General features: G+C 38.2%; 2 protein-coding genes across 7 annotated transcripts in view; one reads left to right on the top strand and one right to left on the bottom strand.

Moving 5' to 3' along the window:
• Positions 1–23920, bottom strand: part of LOC109456203 (uncharacterized) — a 366695-nt gene that overhangs the window by 57569 nt on the left and 285206 nt on the right. The window lies entirely within an intron of this gene.
• ZNF699 (zinc finger protein 699) lies at positions 28–13257 on the top strand. Its single transcript, XM_088792474.1, has 5 exons — positions 28–2966; positions 3969–4095; positions 6958–7056; positions 7465–7648; positions 7983–13257. Exons 1-5 carry the CDS (start codon positions 2742–2744, stop codon positions 9439–9441), a joined length of 2094 nt encoding a protein of 697 aa, XP_088648600.1. The 5' UTR covers positions 28–2741; the 3' UTR covers positions 9442–13257.

The raw sequence follows: 23920 nt of genomic DNA, 5'->3' as shown, positions 1-23920 counted from the left end.
CTCTACGCTGATCTGTGGATTTCGGCGTGTTAGGTGAGCACGGGGTGACGTTTGCCTCAACTGCGTCCCCATCTCTCCCCTTCTGGTGCAAGAGATGTTCCTTAACCTGAATTTTGCCGTGCCTGTGGGGTAAAATCCGTTTGCTACATTGTATTCAGGTGCATAAAAGTGAACTGCTTATTTAATATCTTTGTAACTCTCCTCGCTGAATGCGGCTATACATTTAACATTTTTTTCTGTAGATTTTTTTTGAATATCACACTTCACGTGATTATATGCTAGTTTCAGCGTTTTCTTTTTTATTCTATTTTGCATTTCTTTTTATTTCTTTAGTGCACGAGCCAGGACCTCTACTTTAGTGTAGAATTGCATAGAATTTGCATCCTTGCCTTGTTCCTGCTCTCAGAGGGAATGCTACCATTTCACCATTAAGTAGGATGTTTACTGTAGGTGTTTGTAAATTTTTTTCCTAGTAAAACCTGTTCCCCTCTAGTTGTAGTGTGTTAAATTATTATCACCAATGGACTTTAATATAGATCAGTCACTATTTTGTATCTAAGGGGATGAGTCATATGATCTTTTTCTATTAATGTGGTGAATTATATTAATTGATGAATCCATCTTCAACCACCCTTCATCCCTAGGATAAAATGAACTTGGTTTGTGATTATTATCCTTATTCATTTCTTGACTGTACTAATATTATTTTGCACTAATGTGTATGAATGAGATCCTTGTTTTTTTTTCAGTTGTACTTTTCTGGTCTTAGAAATAGGAAAACAGTTTTTCCGCCCCAACAGTGGACTTTCGAATCCCATACTTACCTGGTCAGCCTGCAGGGGTTGGGGGACGACGACAGTTTGTAACTTGTTTCCTTTGTGGGTATGTTTCAAAACAACTGGTTTTTTTTCTTTAATGATTGGATATAATAAAATTGTATTTACTTTAGATCATCGCTGGAAAGTTATAATTCATTCATGACCTGTACAGTTGTAATTAATTCATTCATGACCTGTACACTTTCATATCTGTTCCCTTTATTTTTTTGTTTAGTCTCCCTACAGAAAATGCTGACATTTGTTGACATCATTAGTGTTCAAAGGACACTGCTAGCTTTTCTGATTCTTTTCATTAGTTTTTAAAAGTATCATTAATTGTGCCTTGTTTTCACTTTTCTTTCTAACCCTTATGCTGTTCTTTTTCCAACCTTACAAGTCATTGCTTAACCAACAGATACTGATTTTTTCTTCTCTGGGAACTGATGATATTTATAAGTATATAAGTATATACACTACACCAGTTGTGCATTTCCAGTGTTATCTGAAACAGTTACTTGAATTTTCTGCTACTGTCCTGCCACATGAGTAGTCCTGACTCTCTAAAGATAAATGTATGTGCATCTCCTTATCCTATATATCACAATATGTGCTACATTTTTATATAGCGTATGTAGCATATACCACCATCTGATAATATTTTTTAATTGTCCTCCCTTAAAAGATTATAAAGTCCATGTGCTTCGGGATTTTTCTGTTTCCTTCAGTTCTGTGTCCCCTGTGACTGCAAGTAGTAGGATCAGGGGAAATATTATCTAATAAATATGAAATGAAGGAGCAGGAGGTAGGGAGCTTAAGGGAAGCATTGTGCTCAACACATAGGGCTTAGTCAAGAGAAGGAGCTCAAAGATAAAACATTTGAATAGAATACTGTGTCTGCTCTGCATAGTGTGCCCCCAGGGTTCTAGGCCAGACCCTGCTAATGTTAGGGAATAAGGGCCTCCCTCACACCTGAGTTGTAAGGTATGTGTTCAGAAATACACATACAAATATACATAAATGTATTTAGGTTTTGAAGATAAATAGACCTGCGTACACACCCCGACTCAGCAGCTTTCTAATTGGGTAACATTTAGTGTGTGGTTAATTGACTCTGAGATTCCTCAACTATAAACTAGTTGTAATAATATCTGATTTGTAGAGTTTCTATGAAAAATAAATAATTTCTTTGCAAAAGTATGGACATCTCTTTGCAAACTCATTCTCACACCGTGGTTGCTCAAATGGGACGTTATAAATATAGTAAAGAATATTAAAGTTTTTATTGGCTTTAAAATACATACTGGGTCCACTGCAGTGGAAGAAGCGGTTGCGTTTTCACTATTTGAAAATTGTGCGACAGCACTATCGATAACGCTATCAGAGATGACACACATTGCTAACTTCACTTTAAGTATTCTCGTTCTGCTGCTTCTGTCTGTACAGGCAAAATTTAGAACGAGAATCATAGTACAGCAGTCTTCTCTGCCTCCTCTATGTGGAATTCAGTCAGTTTTGATGCTCTTTCTCAAAAACCAGGTTCAGGGAACCTGCAGCCCATGAAAGGGGGGCCCAGTAATCAGGGGTTGAGTAATAATGCCTTGTAGCTAAGGGCTGCAGAAGCAAGAAATATTGGGAATGGATCCCCCAGATCTCTGGGTTATAAGTCAGTGCTTTCTTGGATTTGAGACGGAGTATATATTCTTAAGGTTGAAGGCATTGCCTGTTTTTTAAACGCTTTTTCATGGGCAAATTGACAGCTAAACTTTTAGACTTCAGTTAACTTACTTGGAAAATGGGACTCTTAACCTTTCTAAAAATGATCAACAAGAACCAGAGCACAGTTTTCTAGCTCTAGAGGAGATAAGATTGCTTCACCTTCTTACGAGATCAGTGTGTGTTTGCTTGGGTGTCTTGGGGGTATGCATGTGTGGGTTTTGTGTGCGTGCACGTGTGTGTGGAGGGGAGTGGTCACTCAAAGGAGGTGCTGCAGCATCCAGGCTCATGAGTGTGGAAATTGTGGGGAGACCTGGCTTCTCATGTCTTCTCTCTCCTACCTCAGCTCTAACTTCTCAATACTCTGCCTTTCTTCATGAAGGGAACATGGATGGAGAAAATACAGCTGCTGAGTTACAGAAAAATACGACACAGGTAGGTAAGAGCCAGTAATTCTCCAAAAGAATATTTCCATCCCACCAGGTGGTTGATCGTGAATTGGGCCACGCAGTAAGTATGTTCCAGGCTTTGAAGGCCAGAGTTTCTGTTGGAACTCAGCTGCCATTTTAGTGTGAAAGCAGCCACAAATAGTATATAAACATGTTTCACTGTGTTTTAATAAAACGTTACTTACACAAACAGGTGGTGGGATTTAGCCCATGTGACGTAATTTGCTGAACCCTGGCCTAGAGTATCAGGAAATACGGCCAGCTGTGGGCCTGCATTGAAAGGTGTGCTTCTGCAGGCTCCTGAGCCTCTCAGGTTTATGAAAAAAAGAAAAGCTCCCTGCCCATCAGAGTGCTTTTATTCATGAAAACCTCATCTGGATTTGACCTGGTATTTCATGTTGGGCTGATTGCTGTGGTGGGAGAGAGGAAGTGGGTGAAATTGTTTCTGTAACAAGGAATTGTTGGTATCACTGTGGAAATTATAATAAGTCCTCATTTAACATTGTTGATAGGTTCTGTGACTTGAAGCAAAATGACAGATGATGAAATCAGTTTCACCATAGGTTAATTGATATAAACAGGAGTTAAGTTCCCAAGGCATCTCATCAGCGTTATAACAAAATGAAGTTATTCAAGGACCTGCTGTATTTCATTTCTAGAGCATTTCTCTCATTTTTGCTATATGCTCTGGGCTGTTCTGAAGCATTATAAGACTGGAATGGTTCGCCGTCATACTGGAGAGATAAATTTAGTGTTTTAGAAGTGTTCAGTCTGTGAGACAGGATTTGATCAGTCAGGAAGGATGTGTGGGGAGAAAGAGGAAGAGACCTGATGGCTGAGGCCCAGGGGGGATGCTGGGAGACCATAACATCTTCAGAACTTCCTATGGATGGCTTCTCAGTTCCGCAGTATTCTCAGCATCAGCCGTCCTCCCAAACATATTAGGGAAGTTGGTGCCTTTCTGAGCAGAATATGCGGGATGTTTCAGGACTCAGTGGTCTTTGAAGATGTGGCTGTGACCTTCACCCTGGAGGAGTGGGCTCTGCTGGATGGTGCTCAGAAGAACCTCTACAGAGACGTGATGCTGGAGAACTTCCAGAACCTGGCCTCGTTAGGTAAGGAGGCAACAAGCCTTCATTTAGTTGTTTAGAAAACAAGTTTATCTACTAATCAACCTTACTCTAGGATTTGGACTGAGGAACTGGATTAACTTGGAAATAAGACTGACGTATCACTGACCTCAAGGAACTTGTAGTCTACTAGCTTCACCGTGAAAATAAACATGTGTGTATTGAACTGACTTTTTCTTGTGGTTGAAAGCCTCAAGGCTTGAAGTATTGAAAGTGTGGGCATAGACTTCAGGGGTCACTCGGGCACAGGGAGGTTTGTGGGTTGGGACCTTTTGAGAATTTGGCGTTGATGCCTTTTACCCAGAGGCCATCAGGAGTAGACTTATAGTTAAACAAGTTGGGTTTATTACTCAGTGCTGTGAGGGAGAACACGTGACATGGGGAGCTGGGGGGTGTCCCAGTAAGAGGGTGTTAGAAAGCATGTAGTCTAGGATTTGAACTTTACTGTGGAAGCTCCTCATTTCCTAGGCCTTCTGTAACAAAGTACTGCAAACGGGGTGACTAAATAGAAACTTATCCTTTCACATTTCTGGAGCTGGAAGTCCAAAATCAAGGTGTCAGCCGGGCCATGCTCCTTCTGAAGGCTTTATGGGAAAATATCCCTCCTGCCTCTTCCTGGTTTCTGGTGGTAGCCAGCAATCCTTGGTGTCCTTGGCTTGCAGCTGCATTGCTCTGGTCTCTGCCTCTAAGCCTCTCCCTCTTCATAAGGACACTAGTCATTGGATGAGGGCCCACCCTAATCCAGTATAACTTCCTCTCAACTTGATTACATCTGCAAAGACCCTATTTCCAAATAAGGCAACATTCTGAGGTTCTGGGTGGACATGAAATACTAAAATATATATATATATATATATATATATATATATATATATATATATTCGTTTATTTATTTATTTATTTTTAGAGCAATTTTAGGTTCACAGCAAAATTGAAGGAGAAAGTACAGAGACTTCTCATATCCCCTCTGCCCCTACACATGCACAGCCTTTCCCACTGTCAACATCCCCCCAGTGTGGTGCATTTGTTCCAGTTGACGAACTGACACTGACATCATCACCCAGAGTCCATAGTTTACGTTAGGCTTCACTCTTGGTGTTGTACATTCTGTGGTTTGGACAAATGTATAGTGACGTGTATCCACTATTATAATATCATACAGAGCACTTTCATTGCCTTAGATCTTCTCTTTGCCCTGCCACTTCATCCCTTCCCTCCCTTCTAACCCTTGGCAACTATTGATCTTTTCACTGTCTCCACAGTTTTCTCTTTTCCAGAATGTCATGTAGTTGGAATCATACAGTATGTAGCCTTTTCAGATTGGCTTCTTTCATTTAGTAACATGCATTTAAAATTCTTTCATGTCTTTTCATGGCTTTTTAGCACTGAATAGTATTCCATTGTCTGGATGGACGACCACCTATTTATCAATCCACCCACAGAAGGACATTTTTACTGCTTCTAAGTTTTGGCAATTATGAATAAAGCTGCTATAAATGTGTGTGCAAGTTTTGTGTGAAAATGTTTTTAGCTCCTTTGGTTGAATTCCAAAGAGCATAGTTGTCTGATCATATGGGAAAGGTATGTTTAGTTTTGTAAGAAACTGCCAGCCTGTTTTCCAACGTGGCCGAACCATTTTGCATTCCCACCAGCAGTGAGTGAGAGTTCCTGTTGCTCCACATCCTCATCAGCATTTGGTGTTGTCAGTGCTCCAGATTTTGGCTGTTGTAATAGGTGTGTAGTCGTGGCTCATTGTTTTAGTTTGAATGTTTCTGATGACATATGTGGAGCATCTTTGCATATGCTTATTTGCCATCTGTATATCTTCTTTGGTGAGATGGCTGGTAAGGCCTTTGGCCCATATTTTAATTAGGTTGTTTGTTTTCTTATTTGAGTTTTAAGAGTTCTTCGTAAATTTGGATGACAGTTCTTTATTAGATATGTCTTTTGCAAATATTTTCTCCTAGTCGGTGGCTTGTCTTCTCATTCTCTTGATACTGTCTTTCGCAGAGCAATAAACTTTAATTTTACTAAGGAAGTCCAGCTTACCAGTTCTTTCTTTTGTAGATCATGTCTTTGGTGTTGAATCTAGTAAGTCATTGCCAAACCCTAGGTCTTCTAGATTTTTCTCCTATTATCTTTTAAGAGTTTTATAGTTTTGCATTTTAAATATAGGTCTGTAATAAATTTTTGTGATGAGTGTAGGGTCTGTGTCTAGATTCGTTTGGATGTCAATGTCTAGTACCAGTCTTTGTTTGAAGGACTGTTTTTGTCAAAGATCAGTTGATTATTTATGTGGGCCTATTTCTGGACTCTATATCTGTTCCATGGATCTATATGGACATGAAATTTTGAGGAACACTGTTCAACCCAGTTGGATTGAACCCGGTGGGATAAATTGGATGCTAACAGAAAGCAGAGGAAATTCTATTATTGGGTATTTTGTGGGTGGCACAGTGACTTTTTTTGCCTGTCTCTAGACTAAATTATGAAGTGGCCTTGTTTTGTTTCGTTTTACCATGGTCTCAGAGTAACTATGTTTAAGATATGGTATTCTGTGAGATTATTTATGTTCAACAGGAGAACAAAATGTCCTGGCTGTGTGTATCAGACCAGCTTCTAATAATACAGAGGATTAGATACGAATGTCAGATCTGTTCTAGACCTCAGAGACCGTGTTGCAGTTGCCCCCACACCCTTAGAAAGTTTTTTGACAATTTGTTGCAATTAAATTCACACTTGCCCATCTTTAGAGTTTCAGAAGACCAAAGTTTGTGCCTTTTCTCATGGAAATGTGTATGGTTTTCATTGTTTTCTTTCATGTGATATGCCTTTCTGCATTAACAGGGTATCCACTACACACACCCTGTCTGATCTTCCAGTGGAAACAAGAGGAGGACCTGGAGATAGCAAAGAGAAGATCGATCCAGGGGGAGCAGCAGGAAGGCAAGAATTCTTGGGAGAAACTGCCCTGGGTGGGGATATTACATTTGGAAAAATCAAATAAAAACAAAACAAAACATTGTTTTGTCCAAAAGGCTGATGCTCCACAAATACCATTGATTACTATTTTGACTTTTTATCAGTCCTCTCACACTTTTCTTGTTTTGAGGAAAGACCTTTCATATTTCCCCTTTGTAAATTAGTATTTGGTCATGTACATTTTATCCAGTTCCTTTTTGTTTTGTTCTCTTAATAATACCCTATTCATGTTACCCATCAGTCTCAGCATTCATGGAGTTATTTCTTAGTTGCTCACCATTTTGATCATTGTGCTTATTACCAAATTAAGTCCTGAAATAGCCTCACTACCAAAAGTCCTTTTCTGACTGGTACCTTTCCCTTTTGTTTTAGGTTTTGAGACTCAACTTAAAAGTAATGAGTCAGTCACTTCGCAAGATGTTTGTGGAGAAAAAATACCCAATGAACAGAAAATAGTAAAGTTCAAAAGGAATGATTCCTGGTCATCCATTTTACACAAAAACTGGGAATACCATGGTATTGATTATAAGAACAAAAACCACGAGAGACATTTGAGGTGAGTGCCATTTATATAAAAGAAAGTAGTGCCTCAGTAGAGAATCTTAACATTTAAAAAATGTATATAAAACTTGGTCAAAATTTATGATTTCATAAAAAAATTTTCATAAGCTTTCTTTTTCCACAACTGAGACTGAGATCTTCAATGTTTGACACATAATTTGGTTGTAAGTAATTATCAGAAATCAAAAGTCAAAAACTCAATAATATTGGCTGATGTGGAGACCTGTGTGAGAACTTTCAGTTTATAACTTGACAGGACTAAAAAACATACATAGTCACTGAAAATGGTAAAAATTTATTACTAATAATGTGCTTTTTATTTTTAAAAGAAGTCATCTGGTGGAGAACTTCTGTGACTATAATGAGGAAAATCAGTATGGACAAACCTTTGGCCAAATTTCGAATCTTAACACACTCAAGAGAACTACTGAAGTGAAATCCTATGAATGCCATGAGTGTAAAAAGGTCTTCATGGATCATTTATCCCTTAAGGATCACATCGGCTCTCACACTGGAAGCAAACCCTATCAGTGTAAGGAATGTGGGAAAGCTTTCCATTTTTTCGCTTGTTTTAAGAAGCACATGAAAACTCCCACTGACGAGAAACCCTATGAATGTAAGGAATGTACCAAAGCCTTTGGTTGTTCTTCATTCTTTAGGGCACACATGAAGATTCATACCGGAAAGACAAACTATGAATGTAAGGAATGTGGAAAAACCTTTAGCTGTTCTTCATCCCTCACGGAACACAAAAGAATTCATAGTGGAGATAAGCCTTATGAATGTAAGGAATGTAGGAAGGCCTTCAGTTGTTCGTCCTCACTCTCCAAACACAAAAGAATTCATAGTGGAGATAAGCCATACGAATGTAAGGAATGTGGGAAGGCCTTTAGTTCTTCCTCTCACCTTATAATACATATAAGAATTCATACTGGAGAGAAGCCTTACGAATGTAAAGAGTGTGGAAAGGCCTTCAGTGAGTCCTCAAAACTCACAGTACATGTCAGAACACATACAGGAGAGAAACCCTATAAATGTAAGGAATGTGGGAAGGCTTACAATTGTCCCTCCTCTTTGAGTATCCACATGAGAAAACACACTGGAGAGAAACCCTATGAATGTCTGGAATGTGGAAAAGCCTTCTATCTTCTCACTTCCCTTAATACACATGTGAAAAATCAAAGTCGGGAGAAACCCTATGAATGTAAGGAATGTGGGAAAGCCTTTAGTTGTCCCTCATCCTTTAGAGCACATGTGAGAGATCACACTGGAAAGATCCAATACGAATGTAAGGAATGTGGGAAGGCCTTTAGCCGTTCCTCATCCCTCACTGAACACTTGAGAACTCACAGTGGAGAGAAGCCCTATGAATGTAAGGAATGTGGGAAAGCCTTTATTAGTTCTTCCCACCTGACAGTACATGTAAGAACTCACACTGGAGAAAAACCTTATGAATGTAAGAAATGTGGAAAAGCCTTTATTTATCCTTCAGCTCTGAGGATCCACATGAGAACACACACTGGGGAGAAACCTTATGAATGTAAGGAATGTGGGAAAGCCTTTCGCCATTCTTCGTACCTCACTGTGCACGCCAGAATGCACACTGGAGAGAAACCATTTGAGTGTCTGGAATGTGGGAAAGCCTTCAGTTGCCCCTCATCCTTTCGGAGACATGTAAGAAGCCACACTGGAGAGAAACCATATGAATGTAAGGAATGTGGGAAAGCCTTTGTTTGTCCTGCCTACTTTCGAAGACATGTGAAAACTCACACGAGAGAAAACATATAAATGTAAGGAATATGGGAATATCTGCAAGGCTTTTCAAATCTTAGGCATGTGTGAGATCTCACTGTGGAGACATCCTATGATGTAAGAAAGTATGAAATTGTCACTCATCTTCTTGAAGACTCTCTAGAACTCACAACTGAGAGAAACCCTGTGTATGTAAACCAGGTGGTAATTCCTTCATGTCTATCACTTATAAGTCAAATTTCATAAGAAATCCATACTAGAAGCAAAGATCAGTGCCTCACCATTAAAGTGGACTGTTGGCTCATTGATTTCCAGTTTTTATTTTCTGATACGAATATTTAAGGTGGTAAATTTCCCTCGAAGTTTTCAGCTCTAACACGTTTTATTCTGAGGTGCTTTTATTTTGGTTCAGCTGTAAATGGTATTTCCATTACTAAGTCTTTGACCCACGGGGGACTTGAAGTGTATTTTTTTCATATGCAGGCAGGAGTGGTTGGTTTTTATTTTTTTTTTATAATTCTGATTAACTTTCATTGCTCTCTAAATGCAGTCATTATGGTATGGGCACTTTGGTATTTGTAATTTCTTTTATAAGTTTCTTTTGTAATTGGTAATTTCATTTTGATTTAGTCCAGCAGATACTGGAAATTGCCCACCTAATATTTTTTTCACTTTTTTACTAAGAGAAATCACAGTTTTTGAGGTTATCCATTTTTACTATTCAAAGCTTTTCTTGTCTAATAAGTAATTCTAAGTGCAGAAATTACTAAGTGCAAAGGTCTTGAAAGTAGTGTCTCATCTGATATGTTGTTTTTGTACTTTGTTCTTTGTCCTTACTCATGACTGGGAAATGGACCCCATGTTTCAAGATGAAAAAGAGACCTTGTGACAAGAAAGCCAGAAGTCAAGTTGGTTGGGCTGGTTGTGTGTGTTAATTTGAGCCTGGGACTCCATTTCCCAGAATCACTTCTTCATGCAGTTCTTTAATAAAGAGTTTCCATGAGAATTGGAAGACAGAGGATAGAGCCCATTATTTTTAGTTTAGTGGGGCCATAAGATGGAGACAGATGCATAGGTACCTGATGGACTCTAGTTTCCAGCTCATTTTCCTCATATTGGCCCCACCAATCAATACTGGCTCAAAATGGAACATTAACTGCTTGACTTAAGTTACTTCAGAAGCAGCAGCCCCGTAGACGTCTCTGTAAGTTCCTCCATCATGGCCACACACACCTTCTTAGCTTTTCTGGCTAGTTCTAGTGTTATCATTTTGCTGATAATTACAGTCCCTCTGGCACATCAACCGATTATATTGAGTTGGCCTCAGTTTGGAACAGGATTGTTGTCATCTGCACAGTTCAGTTCCATTATGTTACTCTGCTCAAGTGGAAAGAGACATCTATGTAAGTCCACTGTGATCTCAAAACAGTGAAGATTAGGTGTAATTGAGGTAAGCATCACATAGGGTGCGATTCCATTTTAATGGAGAAAGATTTATATTTGACATCTTCATACAGGGAAGATTTTACTGCTTTTTTAATCTGAAAGGATGAAAGTTTGCACTTCACGTACATTTAGCCACACTTTTTCCTTTCATTATACTTTCCCCTTATTTCTAAAAGTACAATCCTGCGCCACATGAGGACATTTTGGTCAACAACAGACTGCAGATATGATGGTCCCATGAGATTATAATGGAGCTGAAAAATTCCTATCACCTGGACAATTACGATACTTGCACAGTGATGAAATTGCCTAGCGATGCATTTCTCAGACTCCCAGTCGTTAAGAGGTGTGTGGCTGTATACTTACACCACTTTCCCTTAACCACTTTTTATTGTTTTATTAAGGCTACATACATTAATATGCATGAAATATGCTAATCTTAAGTGTACAGCTTGATGAAATTTCACATGTATACATGCTGATAAACAGAACATTTCTATGACTACAGAAAGTTCCTTCATCTGCCTTCTCAATAATTGCTCCACAGAGGCAACCACAATTTTGACTTTTATTGCAGTGTATTATGTTTGCTTGTTCTTTATGTAAAGTTAAAATACAGTATGTACAGTTATGTGTTTGGCTTCTTTTGTCAACATAATGTTTGTTTACCTTTAATTGCTCTTTTGGCAGATTTACACTATGTAGGAGTCAGATTAATGAATCAAAGGGTAGACTTTATGTTTAGTTTTGATAGACATTCCAGTTTTTCAAAACTGTTGATTCCACCTGTAATCCTAAACACAATGTGTGAAAATTCCAGTTGTTCCACATACCTGGCCAGCACTTTCTAATGTTAGCCATTCAGCAGAGAATGTGGTAATATCTTGTTTTGGTTTTAATTTGCATTTACCTCATATGTAATGATGTTGAATACGTTTTAATGTACTTGTTGGTTAGTTGGATATCTTTTATGAGGGCACCTGTTGAAGCATGTCACCCATTTTTTTCTTTGAAGGGTTTTCTTGTCAAAGAAATACACCCTTTATTGTGTGTACGTGTATCTCTGTAGTTACACATGCACACACACACATATACATACCATGTGATATATATTATATATATGTTATAATATGTATATTATATATACGTATATTGCAGATAACTTTTTCCCAGTCTCTGGCTTGCCTTTTTGCTCTTCATATTTGTTAGCTATAAAGGGAATGTATTGGTTTGATTACTGGAAAGTCCTTCAGTAGAACTAACTTCAGGTGTGTCTGGATACTGGGGCTAAAAAGACATTATCTGAATGGATTGTGTTTCAGTGTCTTGGCTATGCATCTTCCTGCATTAGCTATTCTTCCTGGCAGGCTCTCTTCACAGTGGGCCCCAGAACATTCAAGCTGCTTTCTTTCCAGCTTGAATTCCCAGAGAATAGAGAGTGATGGTCTTTTACCACAATTCCAATATGATTATTGCCATTGAATCTGATTGGCTCACTTGCCTACTGTTATCCACAGGAATGTAATACCCTGATTTGTTTAGGACTTGCTCTCATTCAGAAAGCAGGGTAGAGTCTGCACCAAATGAATCATAGAATCCTGGCAGTTGTGATATAATAACATATGGGGAGGGGAGGATGCAGCAGTGGGCAGGTGGGATCTACAAATAGAGGTGATAATGCCAGCACATTGAACTTACTCTGGTCTTTGCAGTGGGAAGGCTCTATGAAGTCTGGGAACTCAGCCAGGGCTAAGTAGTTCTAGAAGTCCTTTCTGAAAGGTTAGATGCCATCCATTAACATTGTTAACATGTCTTTAGCTTGCTAAAGAGTGCTCCTCAATCTTTATGTTGCTTTGTAGTATTTTTGGAAATCTGGTAGTGAGAGCCTTCTAACTTTTTTATTCTTCGAGATTGACTTGCTTTCTCTGTTCACTATTTGTTTCTATATTAATTTTAGAATCTCTATTGTCACAAATCTGGGACTATACTTGGAATTGCATTGATTTTATAGAATAACCTGAATAAAATTGACATCTTTACAATATTGAGTCTTCAATTGATGAACATAATATAATTGTCCATTTACCTAGGTTGTTTTTAATTTCTCTTAAGTGTTCTGTAGTTTTAATTGTAGAGGTCTTGATATCTTTGTTTAATTTATCTGTTAACATTGTTAACATGTCTTTAGTTTGCTAAAGAGTGCTCCTCAAAGAGTGCTGTTTTGCTTTGTAAAATTATTTATTTCTCAATTTGGGGGGGCTACTACATAGAATTGCAATTTCTTTTTCTACATTGATCTTTTACCAATGACTTAAATTCAATTATTTATTCAAATATTTATGGATTACTTTGGATTTTCTGTGTATACAATTTTGTCAGTGTCAATAAAAGAAAGTCCTACTTGAATTCTAAACTTTATCATTTATTTTTCTCGCCTCATTACTTTACAGTGATGAATAGAAAAGATGAAACTGAACATCTCTGCCTTGTTTCTGATCTTAGGGGAAAGTGTCCTATATTTCACCATTAACAATAATACTAGCTCTAAGTTTTTCATAGTTAATTGCATCTTTTAGGCAAGCACTAGCTGTCTTTTCAATCAGCCACATCATGGGCTCCCTATGTTATAGGAGAATTAAAAGGCAAGGAGAGAATCCAGTCAGTAAAGTATGAGAGACCAAGATTGCTGTATCTTTGAGTGGGAATATATGGCACATTATTATATAAATGTTGATAGTTTGAGTTGACCTAAATAGCTAAGGTTTAGTGAGTGATTACTCTGTGTCAGACACTATTTGAAGCACTTTATAGCTATAATGCATTTAATCTTCACAAAAAAGCTTTGAGATAGATGCTATCGTTATCCACATTTTAGAGATGGGAGAAAAGAGGCCGAGAAACACCTTGCCCCAGGTCACACACAGCTTGTATGTAGCTAAATCTGCTTGGCTTCAGAATTCACACTTTTAAGCACCACATGTTATTATTAAAAAGAGTAATTTGTGGAAATATCTTGAACAGCAGAAAATGCTGTCATTCTTTAACTCCAATATCTAACTCAAAGTACACTTCTGAATAGTAATCTGTAATAGTTAACAATTGCTAAACATTTACCAACAGTTGTCACCCCAATAAACTTTTTTAAAAAAATCAAATTTTTTTTACCATGTACTGCATATGCACAAATCCTTTTTATTACGTACTTTTTACAAAAATTAAACTTTAAAATTTAAATTAATTGCAAATTTTAATTTTATGAATTGTTTCTGATTTCAAGATGAACGTCTTCCTGCAGTAAGCTTCTCATTTTGTTCTATATTGTTTTCCCTTGTCTTGATTTTTTTATTGGTGGAAAAAAACCCATATGGAATTCACCCTCCCCAAAATGTCCAAGTGTAAAGTACGATGTCAGTCCCATGCACAGTACTGTACAAAAAATCCCAAGAAACCCTCCGCCCCGTCCTGAAACTACACCCACCAAACAACTCCCCACCATCACCTCCCCTCAGCCTCTGGTACTATCATTCTACTTTCTGTTTATATGAATTTAACGAGATATATAAGTGAAATCATACAGTATTTGTCTTTTTCTGACTTGTTTCACCATAATGTTCTGAACTTTCATATATGTTGTAGTGTATGATAGCATTTCCTTTTTAAGGCTAATAATCCATTGCATGTATACACCACATTTTTAAATTTTTATTTTTCAATTATAGTTGACATTGAATATTATTTTAGTTTCAGGTGTATAGCATTGTGGTTAGACATTTATATAATTTATGAAGTGATTCCCTCCAATAAGTCTAGCACCTACCTGACACCATACACAGTTATTACAATTTTATGGACTATATTCTCTATGCTGTACTTTACATCCCTGGGACTATTTTGTAACTTCTTAATCCCTTCTCCTTTTTCACCCAGCTCCCCTGCCACCACCAGCACCACCAACCTGGCAACCAGCAGTTTTCTGTATGAGACTTTCTGTTTTGCTTGTTCATTTGTTCTTTACATTGCACATATAATGGAAATCGTATGGTATTTGTCTTTGATGTATTTCAGTTAGCATGGTGCAATCTAGGTCCATCCATGTTGTAATGGTAAGATTTCATTCTTTTTATGGTCAAGTAATATTCCACTGTACAATATCTTTATCCAATCATTTATTGATGGGCACTTAGGTTGCTACCATATCTTGGCTAATGTAAATATGCTGCAGTGAACATTAGGGTGTGTATCTTTTCAAGTTAGTGTTTTGGATTTCTTTGGATAAATACCCAGAAGTGGAATTGCTGGGTCATAAAGTGAGCAATGAAGAATACAATAATTGAAATGAAGACCACATTGGAGGGAATCAACGTTAGATTAGATGAAGCAGAGGACTGAATCAACGATTTGATTGATAAGGTAGCAGAAAACACCCAATGAGAACAGCAAAAAGAAAAAAAGAATACAAAATATGAGGACACTTTAAGGGGCTTCTGGGACATCAAATTTAACAATATTTGCATCATAGAGGTACCAGAAAAAGAGACCAAGGAATTGAAAATTATTTGAGGAAGTAATGGTGGAAAACTTCCCTAACCTAGTGAAGGAAATAGACATGTAAGCCCAGGAAGTGCAGAGAGTCCCAAACAAGATGAACCCAAAGAGGCCCACACCAAGACACCTCATAATGAAAACGCCAAAGGTTAAAGACAGAATTCTAAAAGCAGCAAGAGAAAAACACTTCGTTATTTACAAGGGAGATTCCATAAGACTGTCAGCTGATTTCTCAACAGAAACTTTGCAGACCAGAAGGGGATTGGCACACAATATTCAAAGTGATGAAAAGCAAGGACCTACAACCAAGACTACGCTACCCAGCAAAGCTATAATATCATTTAGAATCGAAGGACATATGGAGAGCTTCCTAGATAAGAAAAAGCTAAAGGAGTTCACCCCACCAAACCAGTATTACAAGAAATGTTAGCCTTCTTTAAGAAGAAGAACAACAAGAATATAAAAAATATGAAAAATAAAATGGCAATAACTACATATCTATTAACAATTATATGGATTAAATGCTCCAATCAAAATATAGGGTGGCTGAATGGATACGAAAATGAAACCCTTACATATGCTGCCTTCAAGAGACTCACTTCAGATCAAAACACACACAGCAGTAAAAGGATGGAGAAAGATATTTCATGAAAATGGAAACAAACAAAGAACACCAATACTTATACCAGACAAACAGATGTTAAAACAAAGGCTATAACAAGAAACAAAGAAAGACTAATAATCCCACTTCTGGGTATTTACCTGAAGAAACCCAAAACACTAATTCAAAGGGACATGTGCATCCATATATTCATTGCAGCATTATTTACAATGGCCAAAATATGAAGGCAACCTAGATATCCATCAATGAATGAATGGATAAAGAAGAGATGGTACATATATACAAGGAATATTACTCAGACATAAAGACAGAATGAAATCCTGCCATCTGCATCAACATGGATGGACCTAGAGTGTATTGTGCTGAGTGGAGTAAGTCAAACAGAGAAAGACAAATGCTATATGATATCACTTATGTGTGGAATTTAAAGAACAAAATAAAACAGAAATAAACTCATAGATACAGAGAACATTTCAATGATTGCCAGCTGGGAAGGGGGTTGGGGTGGTGGGTGAAAAAGGGGAAGGGATTCAAAAGTACTAATTGGTTGTGACACAGTAGTCATGGGGATGTATGGTATAGCATAATAAATATAGTCAATATTATAATAAATATGGTGTCAGGTGGGTACTAGAGTTATTCGGGTGATTACTTTGTAGTTATATAAATATCTAATCACTATGTGGTAATCTGAAACTAATATATTGTCAACTGTAATTGAAAAATAAAACAATTATTTAAAATAAGAAATGAGAAATCATTAAACATGAAGTTCTTGCAGACATAAATATGTTCAAATATGGAAATATTTTCATGTTCTAGCATGGGGGATGTTAGCAACAAAGATGCTGCTATTCCTGATGTTATTTCATCAATACCATTTTAGTAAATCAACACTACAAGTGAACTTTTAAGTAAAAACAATTCATCTTTCCAGAGAGCGCATTCCTTTTGGATATGTGACTAGTGGCAGCAAAGTGAACGTCCCCTGTGAAGGGGTAGGGCTCAGAAGTCTGGACCAAGGACACTGACTTTTTCCTCCCAGGGTTCCCTAAGTCTTCAGACAATAAAGTTCATGAACCAGTTTGGCTAATTATGAGCTCTGTGCATTGAGCGCCCAAGGCCGCACTATCATAAATAATCAGCCTGTCTAACTGCTTCCCACCTGTGTGTCTTCCTTTTCGAGTAGAAATCCCCACAGGAGCCCTGGCCTGAGTCTGTCTTTCTGCCAGTCCCGAGGACAGAGCAATAGGGCTTAGGTATTTCTTATGGCATGGACTTCCTATGAACCAATTATTTTCCTTTTATGAGATATACATCCTTCAATTATCAAACAATTGTGGTGATTTTAAATAATGAAAAATTTAAAGGATGGAGAAGGAGAAGGGGAGGATAAATCTAACTTCATGGACTGAGACACTTAGGATTTCACATTTATGATATCAAGTCATTTCATCCTCAAGTTCCCTGGGACAAGAAATGCTTTGACCTCTCTGCCATGTAATTAAATAAAAGTCATTAAATATTTCTTGAGATTAAATTTATCGATAATCTGCTACTGCAATAATTTAGTTTGGATTACACTATGATAACTGGACGATCCAGATCAAAATGGCGGCGTGAGGTGAGCCTCTGTAAAGCTCCCCTGGAATTTACAACTAATCGAACAACAATAACTCCACAAAGGACTCCCTGCACAGCAGACAGGCAAGACGAAGAGGTCCACTACTGAATTCACCTAAAGGTGGGGGAATTGCGCGAGCGGGGGAGGAGGGAAGGGAGAAGTACAGTGACTGAGCCACGTGCACAGGACGCAGACCTAGCTCAGTGCGCCGAGCCCGCTGCATCCCGGAACTACCGCAGCTGCGGGAGAGGGAAGAACTCGGACTGCTAGGGCTCCGCTTATGGCCCACAGGGCTGACGGGGCAGCATATAACACGGCTGAACCCAACGCTCACGGCAGAGACCTCAGAGAAAAGACTGAGGGAAGAAGGCTGAAAACGATGGTTTAAGCCCTCACTGCTGAGCAGAGAACGAAAGCCTTAGGCACTGAGACTAGCTGCCCCCTCCCTAACCTCCCAGAGCTCGCCCCGCCCCCACCTGCCCAGTGCTAGAAGCGGAACAGTAGCAGTGTCAGATCAAAAGAACAGAATATTTGCTGTTCTGAGAACTGTGGACCTCAAACACAGATTTGAAGCCCAACTAGTTCCGGCAAACGGGAGGAAGCTGTGGAAGCAGGACTTTGACACCATTCTTCCCTGTCTCTTGTCTTCACAAATCTGTCTTTGGGCTCTGATCTGTAGTATAGGACCCTTCCTTTAGAGATGCACAGTTTCTGAAGCAGTGTTCTGAAGGGTCTCAGAAAACCTGCCTAATAATGAATCTAAGTTACGTGGCCTTTGCCACTAAACTAAACTGTCTGACAATGTCACTGATCAGGAACTTTGATACAGGAGAGGGGAACGGCCTTTACTGAGGATGAAGCCATAGCAGCCAGTGAGAAGAGATACCTCTCATTAGAAATTCCTAAATTAGCATTTTGATTCCGTGGTTTCCATGAACTGAAACAAGACACTTTGCATCTGATCTACTCTGGAACAATGAATAGGCTGTGTCTCCACTGCTGAAAACTTAAGTAATGGACAAAAGCACTTGGAATTTGCCAAGGTAATTGTGATGGCTAATTTTAGGTGTCAACTTGGCTGGGCCATGGTGCCCAAATATTTGGCCAAACATTCTGGGTGTTTCTGTGAAAGTGTTTTTTGGCTGAGATTAACATTTACCTCATGGACTTTGAGTAAAGCAGATGACCGTCTATAATATGGGTGGGTTAATCAGTTCAAGGCCTTCATAGTACAAAGACTGACCTCTTGGAAGTAGAAAAAAATCCTGACAGCAGACTGCCTTTGGACTTGAATTGCAACTCTTCCCATCTCCAGCCTGCTGGCCTCCCCTGCAAAATTTGGGCCTAACAAGCCACCACAATCATGTGAGCCAACTTCTTAAAAGAAATCTCTCTCTACTATAAATATGTAGATACATACATAACCTGTTGATTCTGTTTCTCTGGAGAACCCTGACTAATAAAGTGACATTACGTTGCTTTTTGACATCTCATTTTGCATTCTCCCCAGAGGTAATGCTTTCTTTTTCCTCTTTAAATTTCAAAATTTAGAATGAGTGCTACTAATTGATTAGCATTATACATTGGGTGGGGAAAAACCTGGATGGAGATAAGCCAAAAAGCTCCACAATAACTATCTAGGAATGGTGCTAATATCCTTGATATGAAAGAGGCATCACAGATAATAAAAATGGAGTGGGATTTGAAGACACAACTCCATGCAGATCTTAAGCAAAACTTTGAGACCCGTGGCAACTCAGTACCTTTCAGATTCCTCATCAGTGAAAAGGCAACCTATGGAATGGGAGAAAACGTTTGCAAACCATATGTCTGATAACTGGTTAATCTCAAAAATATATAAGAAACTTCTACAACTCAATAGTAAAAACAAAAAAACCAAAAACACTAAGAACCTGATTAAAAAATGGACTAAAAACTTAAGTAGACATTTTCCCAAAGAAGACATACAAATGGAAAACAGGTATTTGAAAGGTGATCAACGTCACTATCCATTAGGGAAAAGCAAATCAAAATCACAGTGAGCTATCACTTCACACTCATCAGGATGGCTATTAATAATAATAATAAAAAAAGACAAGTGTTGGCAAGGATGTGGAGAAATTAGAATCCGTGCACACTATTGGTATAAATTAAAAAATGTGTTAGTCACTGTGGAAAACAGTATTATGTTCCTTAGAAAATTAAAACTAGAACTACTTTATGATTCAGCAATCCCACGTCTTAGTATTTACCCAAAAGAACAGAAATCAAGATCAAGATCTACAAGACCCTACGTTCATTGCAGAACTATTCACAATAGCCAAGATCTAGGGACAACCTATATGGTTGTTTGCAGATGAATGCATAAAGAAACTGTGATATAATAATATAATATAATATAATATAATATAATATAATATAATATAATATAATATAATATAAATAATGGAATACTATTCAGCCTGAAAAAAGAAATCCTGCCATTTGCAACAACATGGATGCCATTCAAGAACATTATGCTAATGAATAAGCCAATCACAGAAAGACAAATGCTGCATGATTCCACTAATATGATGTGTCTAAAATAGTCAAATTTATAGAATCATAAAGTGGAATGGTGTCTGCCCTGGGCTGGAAGGAGGGGAAAAGGGAGAGTTACTAATAAAAGGGCATAAAGTTGCAGTCAAGCACAATAGATAAGCTTTAGAGATCTGCTGTACGACATTGTACCTAGAGTCAACAATAATATATTAACAATTCAAAATTTGTTAAAAGGGCAGATCTCATGTTAAATGTTCCTTCCATAATAAAAGAAGTCCTGAGAGAGACAAGTATTAACTGAGACAATGGAAATACTACCAGATCCTTGATATAAAAGATCTAATTCTCCCTAAAGTACTTGGTCATTTGAATGCATTTGATGATGATAATCTTACATGTTGATGTATGTTAATGTAAAAAGTAAGTCTGAATTTTATTAAGATGTATGAAACTTGAAAGTCACAAAGAGGAGTACAGGCAAGATTCCTCCTGAGAAGCGGAAGACCTCAGACCCTACAAAAGACATTTACTTTTTCTACGATCCTATGCCATTAATATTAACAAGTCCTCAGAGACTGGGATAGCAAGCACCAATCTGTCTAATTATGAGCTCTGTGCATTAAGCTCTCAGGCACACACAACTGTAAATAAACAGGCTGTGCCATGTAACCTTTCAGTTATTTGGTCTCAGTAAAGTGGGATCTGCTTCTGTGTCTTCTCTGCCCCGAGCTACTGTCTGCATCAAGGGGCCCAGGCCTGCCTCTGGCTTCCTGCAGCCCTGAGAACAGAGCCTGAGCCGTCATCATTCACCAGGCTGGGAAGGGCGATGGATCGTCATTCCTTTGTCATGCCCCAGCATGGAGGCAGCAAAGTCCAGTGAGTGCTGGTGGCGATACTGGATACAGGAGGGACTGGGCGAGCATTGTTTCTTCATCGTCAGGGAAACTGGGACAGTTGGAGTAGCCAGACAGGAGGGGTGGGAGGCACCAATATACAGTTTTAGCTCAGAGGCCTATAAGATTTATGTTCTTGGTTCTGGGGGATTCCAAGAGTTCAGATTCAGAATTCTGCTTTCCTTCCACCCTGATTCTGGCTCCTCTCTCACAAGAGCAGGAAATGAGTCCCTCTAAACTGTCCGCTAAGCCTTCCAAAATGATGCTAAAGGTGATGATACAGGTGAGTGGTCGAAGGACGTCAAATCACCACGTGCACGCTACCCTGAACCTTTAGTAAAGATTTCCAAGTGTCGGACTCGGAATCAGGTGCTCTAGACCGCTTGTTTCTTTTCATCTACATAGTCACCCCTAAGATATATCTGCATACATTGTCTTTTTAGAGAGGAGGAAAGGATTATCGACATTTAATGTAACTTATACAGATTTCAATGAGTCTGACTCCAGACATAGGGAACCTGACTAATAGTCTCCCCTTGTCCAGCAACCATTTCACGTCTCTGATCATTCAACACCAACACCGTCTGCTCACTGGGCTTTTCTCTTTGGAAGTTTCTGGTAGACCACGGGGGAGCGCAGTGGGTGGTACTTGCTGATTCAACTAGAGGAAGGATGGCTGAGGCCACAGACAGGGCTCACAGAAAGAGCAGGCTCATGACAATTTAGGGCAGATCTCTCTCCTGCCCCTACTCCTGGACTTTGCCTCAGCTGTCCACTTCCTCCCCCACTCTTGTAATTTAGCCCTTCATCATTTCAAAGGGAGATATAATGTCAATGTCTCAGGTTCCTTCCATACTCAGAAAACCTGAAACTGTTAAAAGACGTGCAATGTACTCGTATGTGTTGTTGGTTAAGACCTGTGGATCTCAGCTTTATTTTATATTTTCAGTTTTTATAAAATTTATTGGGGTGACATTGAACAGTGCAATTATATACCTTTCAGGTGTACAATTCTGTAATACATCATCTATATATTGTATTGTGTGTTCACCACCCAGAGTCAGTTCTCCTTCCGTCACCATATATTTGACCCCCTTTACCCTCTTCTACCACCCCTCCCCCCTTACCCTCTGGTAACCACTAAACTGTTGTCAGTGTCTATGAGTTTTTGTTTCTTTGTCTTGTCTTGCCTGCTTTCAACTTTCTGAATTTTAACAAAGTGAAAAATATTACTGTATATGCTTCAGATTCATAATATAATTTTAAGTCCTATCTGCTCTATTTATTATCTAGTAACGTGGAGCAAGTTCTTAGTATCTGTGGGCCTCAACATTCTCATCTAGGTTGATTTCTAATTGATACAAACAACTCCACTGAGCAAGGGCTCAATAGATATGAATATCACCTATGTGATTAAGTATGTGATCAACACATATAAGGGGAAACATTTAGACATTATTATTGTTGATAACACTCAGCTTCAAACCATTTAACCAAAATATCCTGTGATCTGGTCATTTGGTTTTCAGTGGCTATTTGACCAACCATTTGATTTTTGTCCCTATGCAGATAGATACTGAGTACTTGGAAGGAAATGACGGAGTCACATTTATTTCTGATCCCCCAGAGCTTACATCATCTCCGGCACAGAGTACAACAACAAGAACAAAAAAACTTGAAATATATGAAATATTGAATAGACCCTTCTTTGGTTCACAGACACAGGATAGTCAATATGGCTTGAATACACTGGTGATTTCCTGTCTGTGCTTTCATCCATTTCAGGGATGTCCCACAGCAGAAGAGAAAAGATAAAATAGCCCTTGTTTGTGTGTATGTAATAGATTTTCAATGGGACCTTTATTTTCCACTTAATAGCAACCACAACATTCAAATATTCAAAAACCATCACAGAAAAATTTCATATTTTCACACAAATATGAAAAAAAGGGGCAGAATGAAAAGGGAAGGTTAATTTTATTGTGTGGGCTGAGACACATTTTAGGGTTTCAAGTCACTCTATGCTCCAGTGCTGTGACAAGAAAGCCTTCAGATTCTCTACCATATAGTCAAATAAAAGGTTATTAAAACCTGATATGTGGGATATAAAACTGAAAACAACAAAGAGACAAGACAAATAAAGAAACAAAAACTCAAAAACATAGACAATAGTTTAGTAGTTATCAGAGTGTAAGGGGGGTGGGGGGTGGTAGATGAAGGTAAAAGGGATCAAATATATGGTGATGGAAGGAGAACTGACTCTGGGTGGTGAACACACAATGTGATACATAGATGATGCATTACAGACATGTACACCTGAAACCTATGTAACTTTACTAACCATTGTCACCCCAATAAACTTAAAAAAAAAAAAAAAAAAGGAATCCCAAAAGAATTCCAAAAGAATTTAAAAAAAATAAATAAATAAAAATAAATAACACCTTTCTTAGGATTGCATTTTATCAATAAACCCACTATTCCAATCATTCAAATTCTGGTTACAAAACAATATACAAATATTTATTAATAAGCAAGTGTTTATTGAGTTCCACCTCCCTTAGATACCACACATCTCTGGAGAGGGCTGTTATTTATTCTCCTCATTTCCCGGTAAGGAACACCAGCATTGGGAGATTCAGGGATTTACACACACTTCTGTGAATTATGGCACTAACACAATGGGTTATAGGACTGTCTCTGAATAGTACTGTACTTTACAGCCCTTTTTGAAAAATCTGAGATACGAATGTTATATCCTATATAAGATATGAATTTCACTGGGAGCTATCATGGAGTGACTATAATTAGATACTTCAGAAATATTTCTGATTCTATAACTTAAAA

This window comes from Rhinolophus sinicus, chromosome 15 (assembly GCF_057876585.1).
Source record: "Rhinolophus sinicus isolate RSI-liver-muscle chromosome 15, RSI-T2T, whole genome shotgun sequence".
In the NCBI taxonomy this organism is placed as follows: domain Eukaryota; kingdom Metazoa; phylum Chordata; class Mammalia; order Chiroptera; family Rhinolophidae; genus Rhinolophus; species Rhinolophus sinicus.
Note: the sequence above shows the minus strand (reverse complement) of the source record. Positions and strands in the feature narration are given on the sequence as shown.